Genomic DNA, 12,650 nt, shown 5'->3' on the forward strand with positions numbered 1-12,650 from the left:
TCCCCCGCGGAGCAGAGAAAGAAAGAGAGTCTCCTAAGACGTGTCCGAGCACGCTGCTGAGCCGGGGGGGAAGGGCAGAGAGCGATCCCGCTCCGGCGCGAATTCTCAAAGACAGTGAAACACGCGGCAGAAAACTAAAGCTAGAACGCTATGAATTCCCGTCTGTGGGGCTGCGCAGCCAAAAATGCAAAGGCAAAAAAGGAACAGAACTCGCGGCAGAGTCTGTTTTTGAGCTTCTGCTCTACCGAAAGCAGAGATACTCACGTGAAATGGAAGCTATAGATGGCTGGGTACACGCAGGTCCCTTACCGAACAGGACCTCTGGGCGAGAGAGGCTCCCCTATTCTTCCTCTGGAAAATCTGCTCACCACAAGGGCGCTGGGCTTTCTAGAGGTGCCGAACGGTCCACGAAACTTTTTCTGGGAATATTCCCAAAGTCTTTAGATGGGAGTCTTGAAGCAGGGCTCCTTTCAGCTGGGTGCACGGCTGCCAGAAGCTTCTCTGAGGTACTGCGAGTCCGTTCTCGGGCTGCAGAGTCACTTAGCGCACTCAGGGACGCCAATATATTGGAATAGGAATCCCAATATTACCAGTTAGATGGTGCCTGGGCCAGTTCTGACCCTCGCTGCTGGGCCAAAGGCAGCACTGTAGTGTAATTCACCCCAGAGATACCTTGGCTGCTGGAGATTGCAGCAGAGCACTGAACAAGTCCAGGCTTGTCAGGAACTCCATTTACCTCAGGAGAGAGAGCTTCTGGCGATGGTGAAGAGAGAAAGGAGAGGATTCTGCTGGAGAGTTATATCCAGATGTTTATTCCATGGTTACAGAGGTCTGAACCGGGGCAACTGCTCCACCAGAATCCCGGCCGCATGGTCTGATTACCCTTTTAAGCCCAGGGACAGGGGAAGGGGAGGGGACAGGTGAGCTACCAACCAGGTGAAAGGGGCAGGGTCTCAAGGGACTAGGGACACCTAGACAGGCCAATGACCTCTGGGCATAGGGGAGCATCCTTTGAATTTGACCAACCACACGACGCCTTGCTGGGATGTTACAGGGCACACTCAGCAAGGGGCGAGGGGGAAGGGAGAAGGGAATATTGGCACACCTGAGGAAGGGACCCGGAAACTAAAAACACACCACAACACCATTTTTCACACCCCTCCTGGGAATCAGGAACCCGTGTGGTGGGGCCGGCTGCACCTGTGGGAGCAATGGGGAGCGTCAGCCCGTGCTGTGCTGCACTGCTGAGCTGGCGGAACGGTGGATGCGGGCAGGACGTTCTCTGTTTCCCCCAGAGCTGGGGCCTGCAGGCACCTTGCTGCCCCTTGGCACAGGCTGTGCCACCCAACAAAGCCCAGCAGGCCAGGAGGAGAGCCCGGGGGCAGCGCAGCTGCTTGGGCAGTGGCTGCTTGGAGGGACACGGGCCAAAGCCATCCCTGAGCAGCCACTGCCAGCCCTGGCCCTCCCTGCCCCATGACAGCTCCCCCAGCCCCAGGGAACTGACTGACACAAACTTCACAGCCAGCAAAGAGATTGTCCCAGTAATTGTCTGCTGCTCTTCTTCCCTGCAGTTGGTCCCAGAAACATCCCTCAGGCTGCTCTAAATGCCCACCCGTGGGCTGACCAGCCCCTATGCTTTTCCAGCCTGCTCTCAGAAATTTTGCAACAAATCCACCAATAAATTCCAGGTTAACTCTGGGAATTGCACTCTACAGTTTCCTTCATTTTTTCCCAATCCCTGGAATTTCCTGTATATACACTAATCGTCTTAATGACCTCTGATTCTTTTCAGTGCTTTTTTTTTTTTTGTATTGAGACAGATGAAACAGCCTTATTGGTTTTAGTATTGGCAGGTCTGTTTTTTTTCTTAGCAAGGTGGTTTACTTATTATTCACATGTAAACATAGTTTTATTTATGGTATTTTGTTCCTCAATTATTTTGACAATCTGTCATTCACTTCTTAGTCAATGTTCCATATATGAACAATTTTGAATCTCTTTTTATAGGAACATAAAGATCTCAGAAAGCTGTCTTTTTAATTTTGATGACACTCTTTCTCCTGATTCCCAGCTTTTACAATGATCCTTTTTGAAACATCCCTGAGGATAGGTAGAGTTACTTGGGAAATGCTTGGCTTAACCTGGGAATGGATTATTACTTTTAGTGCTATAAACCTACATTGCTTCAAGCTTCACAGCCACAGTCATGATTTGTGGCTCAAGGCATGGATACCTGTCTGAATTAAAACAATGTTTGTGAGGCAGCTGAAGAGTTTAGACCTCAGACATTGAAATTCCTGGGAGGAGGAGGAGGAGGAAAAAAGGATAAAATCATGTTTCAAAGGCTGTTTTTTCACTTCTAGTATGCCAGAAATATGGTAGACTACACGTGTCTTCAAGTGTCATTTAATTCCAGAACAACTCTCTACAATGCCAGTCACCAGGACAAATTACTCAAAGACTTTGCAACCTAATGCATCAGCTTTAGTTCTAGTGAGAGGTAGGCCTTAATTCCTGTCCGATTAGAGCAAATCCACCAAACAATCTTGCCTCTGTGTGAATGGCAAGAAGAATTTGCTTGTGAACAGGTGAATATGTCCCACTCAATCATGACCAAAATTTGCCTTGACTTGGAAGCAAGTAGACAAGGAGCAATGCAGTATTTGAGTTTCATTCAGTGATAAATGGGGCAAGAAGCATTAACAACTTCCCTGTTTTACAGAACACAAGTACTGATACAGCCAAAAATGCACCCACATGAAGGGATCTTCAGGACATTCCTTTATTTCTTAACTAGGAATGGGCAGCAAAATGCTGGCATTTATCTGAGCTGGAGCAGTGTTCCTCCCCTGTTTCTCCTTGAGCACACTGTCTGTTGTTTGCAGACTTCACTGCCCAGACCATGAATGCTCTCAGGGCCAATTGCTAAAGGACCCAACTACCAAAATACAGGTGCCACATAATCACCCCAGCACTAATCCAGCACTGCTTTGATAGTGCCCAGGAACACAGAATGGCTTGGCTTGGAAGGGACATTTAAAGGCCATCTAGTCCAATGCCGTGCACTGAGCAGGGACACCTTTAAGTAGGTCAGGTTGCTCAGAGCATGAGCTTGAATGTCTGCAGGGATGGATGTCCACCTCTCTGGGCAACCTGTGCCAGGCTTTCAAAACCTACAGTGAAAGAATGGGTTTCTTTTGCCCTGTCTGAGTTGACCATCTTTTAGATTAAAAGCATTCCCTCTCGGTCTGCTCACAAAAGGCTCTACTAAAAGTTCTGTCCCATCTCTTTTACAAGCCTTCTTCAGGTACTGAAAGGCAGCAATCAGGTCTCCCTGGAGTCTGCTCCCTTCCAGGCTGAACGCCACCAGCTCTCCCACCCTGTCTCCAAAGCAGAAGGGCTCTAGCCCTCAGAGCATTTTGTTCCTCCTCTGGAATAGATCCAACAGGACCATGGCCTTCCTGTGTGGGGAGCCCAGAGCTGGATGCAGTACTCTGTCGTGGTACAGACAAAGAGAGTACAAAGCAACACACTCTGTTTCCAGAAGGCTTCAAACCCTGTTTTTATTCTAGCATGCATGCTTGTTCTACATTCTTACAAAGCTCATAAGTTTACACTTTACTCACTGGTCACGAGAGACAAGCAAAGTGCTTCTTGGAATAGGCAGTTGCAGATTTATCTTATTTATCCTTCTTTCTTTCTTGGTTTCTATGTCAACAACCTTGGTAGGGACATGGATCCTCTTATCAAAGTTCTCAATGGCTCATTGAGGTCACTGTAAAACCTCTTCCACAGTATTCCCGGTGGGGTCTCACCAGAGCAGAGGGGTGGAATCACCTCCTTCAAGCTGCTGGGCACACTTCTTTGGATGCACATGGCTGGCTCATGTGCAGCCTCTCATCTTGCAGCACCCCCAAGTCCTTCTTGGCAGGGCTGCTCTCCATCCCTTCATGGCCCAGCCTGTGAGATCAGCTGGGCTGGGACTCTGTCACAGCCCTTGGACAGAGCAGCTCCCTGCCAAAGAAGGCAGATCCCAGTGCCCACACAACTCCAACCTGGCCATGAGGTCACAGTTGGCTCTGAGGTCACAGAGGTGCCAGAGCCCCGTGGTTGCACAGCAGCACAAGGAGCAAGCAGTCAGTGCTTGAGCACAACTGTTGCGGCAGCAGCAGCGGCGGTGGCAGCAGTGGTGCTGACATTGGGACAGCGGTGTCAGGACAGCGGTGGCAGCAAGCGCTGCGGGACTGGCAGAGGGCAAGGCACCATGGCCCTTGCTCTGCGCCTCTTCCTCCTGCTCCTCCTGGCCGTGGCCCTGCCTGCCAGGGCTGCCCAGGCTGCTCCGCTGCAAGGGTGGCGAGCAGGTGAGCCGGCAGCCCGGCTCCCCTTTCCCGGGACAGCGCTCCCTGCTCCCCGGGAAGCGCTGGGGATGGTTTTCCCCAGGCCTTTAGGGAGGGTTTCCTCTGGGGGAGGGAGAGAGCCCCGGGGGCCCTGTGCTGCCCCTGTTGCCTCTCCAGGGATGTGTCACAGGGCCTGCAAAGAGGGTGGAGAGTGACCAGGAGCCAGCCCAGAGCTGCCCAGGCCCCTGTGCAGCTTTGGCCTTGTGCATTCACATCTGGCTCCCACAGCCTTACATGACCCCCTTGCAGTGCCCATTTACTGTAAGCAGTGGGGGATCCCAGCACACCATGGAAATGCCCTGATCTTTGCAGTCTTCTAGACTGGAACGATAAGATGGCTTATATGGAAAAGCTGGTGAACGACAGTATGAAGACTCTAGGGCATGGTGGAGGCAAGTTCTCTGTGTTCCTTTCCTGAAAAATAATCAGTGTCCATGTGGCAACGGCTCAGTCATGAGCCCTGTCCCTTAACATAATCTCTGGGTTTAAAGAATCTGGAAATCTTGCCCTGCTCCCTTCTGTGATCCCACAGGATTGCTGTCAGTGGGAGGAAGGATCATTTAGCTGTCCATCCTCCTTCCGTGTGCAATGCCACTGTGTCCTTCCGTGTGCTCTCTGCAGCCACAGAGAAGAGCAGAGAGGGAAGGGGCCGGGCCCAGGGCTGTGCGCCGGGGCTGAGCCTTTGTCAGCTCCTTTGCTGCCCCCAGGGAGCCTGAGCTGCTCCTGCTGCCACTGCCAAGCCCTGGCCCTGCCTGGGGCTGGGTTTGGAGCTGCAGCAGCTCCAGGGAGTCCTTTCTGCCCCGACTGCCCCACAAGGGGCTCCTTCCATTCCAGTGTGGGGCCACTGCAGGCACAAGGTCCCTCTGGCCCTGCTCCTGAGTGGAAGGCAGAGCTGAGGGAGTGCCTTGGAGGGCACCAATCACCCAGGTGCCCTCACTGCCACTTGGGCCTGAAGGAGAAATGGAACTTCCCATTAAGGTCCTCCTAAATGGAAGAACCGAGACATAGGAGACACAAAATCCTTGGAGGCAGCCAAACATCTGGAGCAGATGCTGAATGACCTAGAGAGATGCCGTGGTGGGTGCATTTCCCTCTGCCTTGTCCTCAGGCTCAGCAGCCGGGGGCTTTGACGGCACATCTGGACACGCAGTGCCCGGCACAGTGGGAAGGGATCCATGGCAGCCTCGCTGCCCCGCTGCTGCTTCCACGCCCTGCAGGGCTGTTTCCCAGCCTGACCTGGCTGCAGCTTCTCCCCAGCCTCTGCAGGAAGGCATCTGGCATCAGTTCACACACAGCCCAAACTGCACCATGGGCCATAGATGCCCTGAGATCCCCTGCAATTTCCTAATCTCCAGTCAGATCACGTGTATGGGCTTTTTCAGTCAGGGAGGTCTCTGGCCCAGCCCCAATCACCTGGCCATTTTCCTGATCCTTATCCACGACTTGACAAGTATTGTCTCCTGAAGTTGCCACCTGCAATGGTTCCATCTGACCCAGCTGTCCTTTTTCCTTTCTCAAGCAATGGAGCAAAAGTCCATGCAGGTGGGGCCATATCCTGTAGGAAGCAATGGCTTTGTGCCAGCCACTGATGCAGGAAAGGAAGAGATGCCAGACATGGGCACAGGTACAGGAGATAATTGCTCCACCAGGCTCAGCCCTTGGTGGGGCTGTGTGGCAGCAGCTCTTTCCCCCAGGGCCTGCCCTTGCCCAGCCCGGCAGCAGCCAAAGCTGGAGGAGGCCTCTGGAGGCCTGGAGGCCTCTGGAGCTCGTTCACAGCCCCGGGGAAAGGGGACTCCTGCACCAACATCCCTCCCGCTGCAGCTGCTCTGGAGCTGGCCCTGAGTGCCCAGAGGCCCAAGGCACAGGAGCAGCCCCGAGCGGGAGCCCTGCCGTGAGCCCAGGGCCAGAGCCAGCCTTGGCTCCTGACTGGGCAGGGGCTGCACTGGGTCCTGCCAAGGCCTGACTCTGTGCCCTGGGGCTGGGGGAGCTGTCACGGGGCAGGGAGGGCCAGGGCTGGCAGTGGCTGCTCAGGGATGGCTTTGGCCCGTGTCCCTCCAAGCAGCCACTGCCCAAGCAGCTGCACCGCCCCCAGGCTCTCGCCTCGGCCTGCTGGGCTTTGTTGGGTGGCACAGCCTGTGCCAAGGGGCGGCAAGGTGCCTGCAGGCCCCAGCTCTGGGGGAAACGGAGAACGTCCTGCCCGCATCCACCGTGCTGCCAGCTCAGCAGTGCAGCACAGCACGGCCTGACGCTCCACATTGCTCCCACAGAAGTGCTTGGCAAGTCAGACACTGACGCCCAGAATCCACGGAAAACACCAAGAATTATCTGCCCCCAGGACGTGCGCAGGTCCTGCATGATAGGCACGGTAGTGACACTGTTCACTGTGCCAATTTCCGTGGTACTGTGCTATGCTGGGTTCCGGTTGTGGAAGGGAAAGAAATGGTAAGGGTTGGCCCATCTCTACCCTCCAGCTTCTTTAAAGGCTGCACATAGTCAGGGAACATTCAGGGAACAGAGAGGCTGCAGTGTAGGTGTGGCCAGTCCATGGTTGTCCAAAGAACTCTCCTGAGGGTTCTGCTGCTGCCCAGAGCTTTCATTGGCCTCTTAATTGCTGGGCCTTGTCCTGGGGGGCCTGCTGGGGCTGCAGCCAGTGCTGGCTCCCACTGAGGCTGCCTGGCCAAGCTGTGGAAGTCCATCCGGAAATCCTTCAGTTTTTGCCTCACAATTGTCATGAGAAAAGGACCACCGAAGGGTTAAAAACTGTTGAGCCAGTTGGGAAAGAAAGTCTCATGCGTATTTAGTGCGTTTACAGATGGTGTCTGCAGAACATGCCATGCTGTACTCGAAGGGGCATGCTGCCCTGTTCTGAACAATGGAACTGGACTTTCTTCCAAACTTCAGGCCTGGCTGGACTGAGCTCTGGGGTGGCTTCCCCCCCCGCTCCAAGAGAAGACCCCTCTTGCCTGTCTTCAACCACCTTGACAGACCAACTGAAATGCGAACCCCCTCATCAAAGAACCAAGAACCCCTCTGGCACCCTATTGGCACCCCCATGGCACCCCCCTGGCAACCTCCTTCCAGAGACTGGGACTGTACCCCCTCCCAACTCAGGGAAGGGGGAGAACCTGCCCAGAGTAGACGTACCTGGGAGCATTCGGCCATGAAAACAATGGACTTTTCCCCTCCATGGAAACCTAATTGCGGCCACCCTTCCCCCAACCAAGAATAGTATATCTGGGGTTCGGTTCGACTGCCTCTCTGAGTCTCCCCAAGACGTGTACCAGCGAGCATCGGCGGCGGGACCCCGAAGGCATCACGTCTTGGTAGCTATACCCCATTCCCTGACCTTCTCTCCTTCCTTTTTCCTTATTCTATCCTTCTCTTCCCCGGATCCTCTAACCAATGCATATTTAGCTGTGGTTATTATCAATAAATTCCATCTTGTTGATTTGCTACTGCAAACCCCTGTGCCTTTGTTGGTTATTTTTGCACCCAAAAATTATTCGTCACCCGTTCACTTCGGGTGGACCCTCACATAATTGGCGTCACGGACAGGATTCCATAGCCAGTGAGATTTTGCAGGTTTTGTGTAGTCTGTAACCTCTTGCAGACTGCATACACCAAAGCCAAATCTCACGCTCGATTGAGCACACAGGCTCCGGAATTGACAAAAAAGGTTTTTCGGTGCAAAACAGGGGAAACTCTTACTGTCACTTTTGTTACTGATCTTACTGGCACGGACACTGACACTGATACTTCTCCTGATCCTGATATTGATGCTGTTACTGATATTGATATTGATACTGTTGTTGTTGTTGTATTTGAGTTGAATCTGAACCTGTTGTTGTTGTATTTGAGTTGAATTTGAACCTGTTACTGTTGTATTTGAGCTGAATTTGAACCTGTTACTGTTTTTTACTGCTGTATTTTTTATTTTGTGTACCTGGACTGTCTAAAAGGGAAGGGGCAGACTTGAAGTAATTAAGCAGTGCCTTTTAGACAGATATTGTCCCTTCACCTACACAGGGAGCGAGGGGCGACCCAGCGAAGGCTGAGCGGCTTTTTCCCTGTTCTAGGTTTCTGGTCCCCTCACAAAGAAAATATTTGTGTGTGTGTATGAGTGTGTGTATCTAGACTGTCTGGAAAGGAAGGGACAATCTGAAGCAATTAAAACAGTGCCTTCCAGACAGATTTGGTTTCTTCAGCTATCTAGGGAGACAGAGTGGAACAAAAAGTCTGTGTAACTTGAGTTAGCAAATTAGCTCCCTGGTATAGTCCTAGTCCCTTCACACAAAATGAGTGAAAATCTCGATCCTAAAGCAAAAGCTGATTTTTACACGTTGCTTGCTAAACACAATGCCAAACCGTCATCTGGCGGAGAAAATTGGGCAGAAAACAATTGGTTCAATTTGGAAAACATCATTGATAGAATATGTTCTCTGCAACATGAATCAAAATTCAAAATGGGTAAAAATAAAAGCATTCTTTGCTCAGTCCTTGGAGCATGTCTTACTGCAGCCATAGAAAACCGCTGTAAACGGAGAACTGAGGAAATGGTAATTATAGATTCCCTTCAAAATTTGGTTGGAATTTTGCAAAAACAGTTAAATGAGGACAGAAATGAAATTTACAAGCTGCGAGCTGCCCTTAGGGAAGAACACACCAAAACCATACACAAAATCAACTCCTCTACAGAGGAGGAAGAAAAGGTAACACCTTCCATTAAAAAGATTTATCCTTACAAAGAAATTGAGGCAGCAAAACAAAACTATTCTTACAAAGAATCTGAAACAGTTACAAATTGTGGGGAAAATTGTTGTCCTCATTTGAGACCTTTTATTAAAACTGAATACAATTACATTAATGATGAAGACATGGATCCCCACATAACAACCAAACAAACACCATTCAGTGCTACCGAATTAGCTAAACTAAAAAAGGAATTCGGTCGCCTCCCCCACGAATCAGAAACGGAATATGTGTTCCGTGTGTCCCTCACTGGCGGAGACCAGATTAAGTTAACTGAACAAGAGGCCAGTGGTTACTGGGGACATGGTGTTTTCCTAACAACAGGAGATAAGCGTGATGCCTGGTCTCTAACACAACGTGCAGCCTATTGGGCTGGGGGAATAAATCCCCTGGAAAGGGGTGATCCCTTAGCAATTGCCACTACCCCTGACCAAATCCTAGAAAGTGTACAAAAAGCTGCATGTTTGCAAATGATTCATGAGAAAAAATTAATTCGTGGTTTTGAATCCCCAATGCAATTGCCTGTGAAGCCTGAAATTATGACCCCTTTAATTCGTGGGCTTCCAGAAACATTGAAATCAACAGCAATCACTATTCAAAAAACAGTTATGGCTCTAAGCCCAATAGATAGACTAGAAAGATTTCTTAACAACTCCACTGATCAGTCTGAGTCTGCCCCATCACCCTATACACCAACACAGACCCCCACAACACCATCTGACACATCTAGCAGCAGCCGCAAAATTTGGACATGGAGTGAGGTAGCAGTTGATTTAATAAACTATTGCAGACAGTATGGGCCTGTAAAAACCCTAGAAGAAAAATCAGAAAAAGCAAAAGGTGTCCGGTTTATGGGAACCCCTAACACTGAAAACACAGAACCAGGGAAACAGATTTCCAACAGACAACGCTGGTGGATGCTGGGAATAAAGAAGGGGGTTCCCCGGGACATAATGGATGGTCTACCACTTGAAAAATTGCAGAAAATAATAACTAACTGGAATTTTAGAAAAACAAATACCCAGCCCAGTGCCCCGATCCCCCTCCCTCACCAGAAACTAACAAATACTCCTACCAATACACAGTTCAGTACACACAATACATCACAGTCTTTCACACAGAACACAGGCAATGAGCCAAAGTTAACCCTTCCCCAGTTTCTCCCTCGTAACCTGGGCAGTGAGGCTGCGTCTCAGCCCCTCCCGCAGAACACAGCCAGTGACCCAAAATTAACTCTTTCTCAGTTTCTTTCACAGAACTTGGACAGTGAAACCCTGGCTGCGTGTCTCCTGAAAAGCACCAGCAGTAAGCCGGAAGTAACTCTTTCGCAACTTCTTTCACAGAGCCTAAGCAACATAACTGCCCACCCGCCCGTACCCCAAAACACAAACACTGAATCTACACCAACAGAGCTTTCGGGAAACTAATATCTCCACCGCTTACAGGTGAGCGAAGGGGTGGAGGTTGGGTTTACTTACGAATGCTCACAAAAAATAAAACAGGAGACATGTTAATTACAGCAATCATGGGCCCCAAAAAAGCTCTGGTAACATAAATTGTTGATACGGGAGCCCAGATCTCCGCACTTACACATAGAGATGCTCAGAAGTGTGGAGTTGTTCCAACAATAAGGCAATGCTGCGTTCTTAATGCTTTAGGAACCATAGAACCAATGAATGTTGCTCTGGTCAAAGTAACACTCCCTGGAGAAGAAAATCAATTGGTTGTCAAAATGGTAATTGGGGACATCCCGAATAATCTGCTAGGGATGGATGTCCTTGCAGGAAGGCAGTGGGAAGACACTGAGGGTTTTCTGTGGTCTTTTGGCACTCTGCCACTTAACATTAGGCTGCTTCAGACCGCACCTGCACTGCCTTACAGTAAAATAATCAATGTGAAACAGTATCCCTTGCCTTCTGAAGCTAGAGAAGGCATCAAACCAGTTATTCAGGATTTGCGTGATCAAGGAATAATAATTAACACACACTCCCCATACAATTCACCCGTGTGGCCAGTCCAAAAGCCCAACACGAAGTAGAGATTTACGATTGATTACCGTAGGCTCAATGCCAACACTGACCCTCTGACTGCAGCAGTGCCAAATTTAGCTGAACTAATAACATCAATACAAGAAAAAGCTCACACAATCATGGCTACCATAGATGTCAAAGACATGTTCTTCATGATACCTATACAGGCAGAGGACATGGATCGCTTTGCATTCACATGGGAGGGACAACAGTACACATTCACCAGACTCCCTCAGGGATACAAACACTCTCCAACACTAGCACACCATGCTTTAGATAAGGAATTAGAAAAAATACCTAAACCTGACACTGCAGCTGTGTACCAATACATTGATGACATTTTGGTGGGAGGAGAGTAAATTAAAGAAGTGGGGGATCTCCAGCAGAATATAATCTCTCATCTGGAGAGCCTTGATTTAAAGATTCCTTCAGAGAAAATTCAAAAGCCTTGTCAGGAAGTAAAATTTCTAGGAATTTGGTGGCGATCTGGTAGCACATGCATTGCACCTGACACTTTAACTTCTTTAGAGCAAATAAAAATGCCCGAAAACAAAAAAGACCTCCAGCAAGCCTTAGGACTGTTAGTATTCTGGAGGAAACATATCCCAGATTTCTCAGTCATTGCTAGGCCCCTTTACAAGTTACTAAGGAAAGGAGTCAAATGAGACTGGACTCCTTCTCAGGAGGAAGTATTACAATTGCTGATTTTTGAAGCCACAGCACATCAGGCATTGGGGCCCATTCGTCCTAAAGACCCTTTCCAAGTGGAATGGGGATTTGCCTCCTCAGGACTATCAATACACATCTGGCAGCGAGGTCCTGAGGGTCCAACGAGGCCTGTCAGCTTCTTTTCCCGTGGTTTTAAAGATGCTGAGAAAAGACACACTACCTGGGAAAAAGGATTGTTTGTTGTTAGCTTAGCTCTCATTGAAGTAGAAAAAATCACACGGCAATAAGCTATCATCTTGAGAGGTCCCTTCAAGGTAATTAAAGCTGTCACAAATGGGACCCCTCCACCTGGCGGCGTAGCCCAAATGTTGTCAGTCAGGAAATGGTATGCTCAGATAGAGAACTACTGCAATAGCTTTTCTGTTACAGAAGGTGCTGCAAAATTCTTGGCAATACAAGACACTGAGAGCCTGGATAGTAGTCAAGACAAACCTGTTTCTGTAATAAAAGTAGCACCACCATTCTCACCTGAAATAGCAGCAAACTGTTGGTTTACAGATGCTTCTTCAAAGCAGGAAGGAAAGATTTGGAAATATAAGGCGGCTGCTTTACATATTTCATCTGGTGAAAAAAATCATCACAGAAGGGGAGGGCAGCGCTCAGGTAGGAGAACTCATAGCTCTCTGGAGTGTTTTCCAGTGTGAGGCACAAAACACTTCTCCTGTTTACATCTACACTGATTCATATGCAGTATACAGAGGCTGCACTGAGTGGCTCCCTTTCTGGCAACAGAATGGCTGGGAAA

General features: G+C 49.7%; 1 protein-coding gene across 1 annotated transcript in view; it reads left to right on the forward strand.

Annotated features, from left to right (window-relative positions):
- The first annotated feature begins 9,017 nt into the window (after positions 1-9,017).
- LOC141729946 (uncharacterized) overlaps positions 9,018-12,650 on the forward strand; it is a 56,908-nt gene continuing 53,275 nt past the window's right edge. The window contains exons 1-3 of the mRNA XM_074546604.1: positions 9,018-9,106; positions 9,229-9,816; positions 9,877-9,949. Coding sequence (XP_074402705.1) covers positions 9,018-9,106; positions 9,229-9,816; positions 9,877-9,949 — 750 coding nt within the window. The remainder of the gene's footprint in view (positions 9,107-9,228; positions 9,817-9,876; positions 9,950-12,650) is intronic.

This window comes from Zonotrichia albicollis, chromosome 8 (genome assembly GCF_047830755.1).
Source record: "Zonotrichia albicollis isolate bZonAlb1 chromosome 8, bZonAlb1.hap1, whole genome shotgun sequence".
In the NCBI taxonomy this organism is placed as follows: domain Eukaryota; kingdom Metazoa; phylum Chordata; class Aves; order Passeriformes; family Passerellidae; genus Zonotrichia; species Zonotrichia albicollis.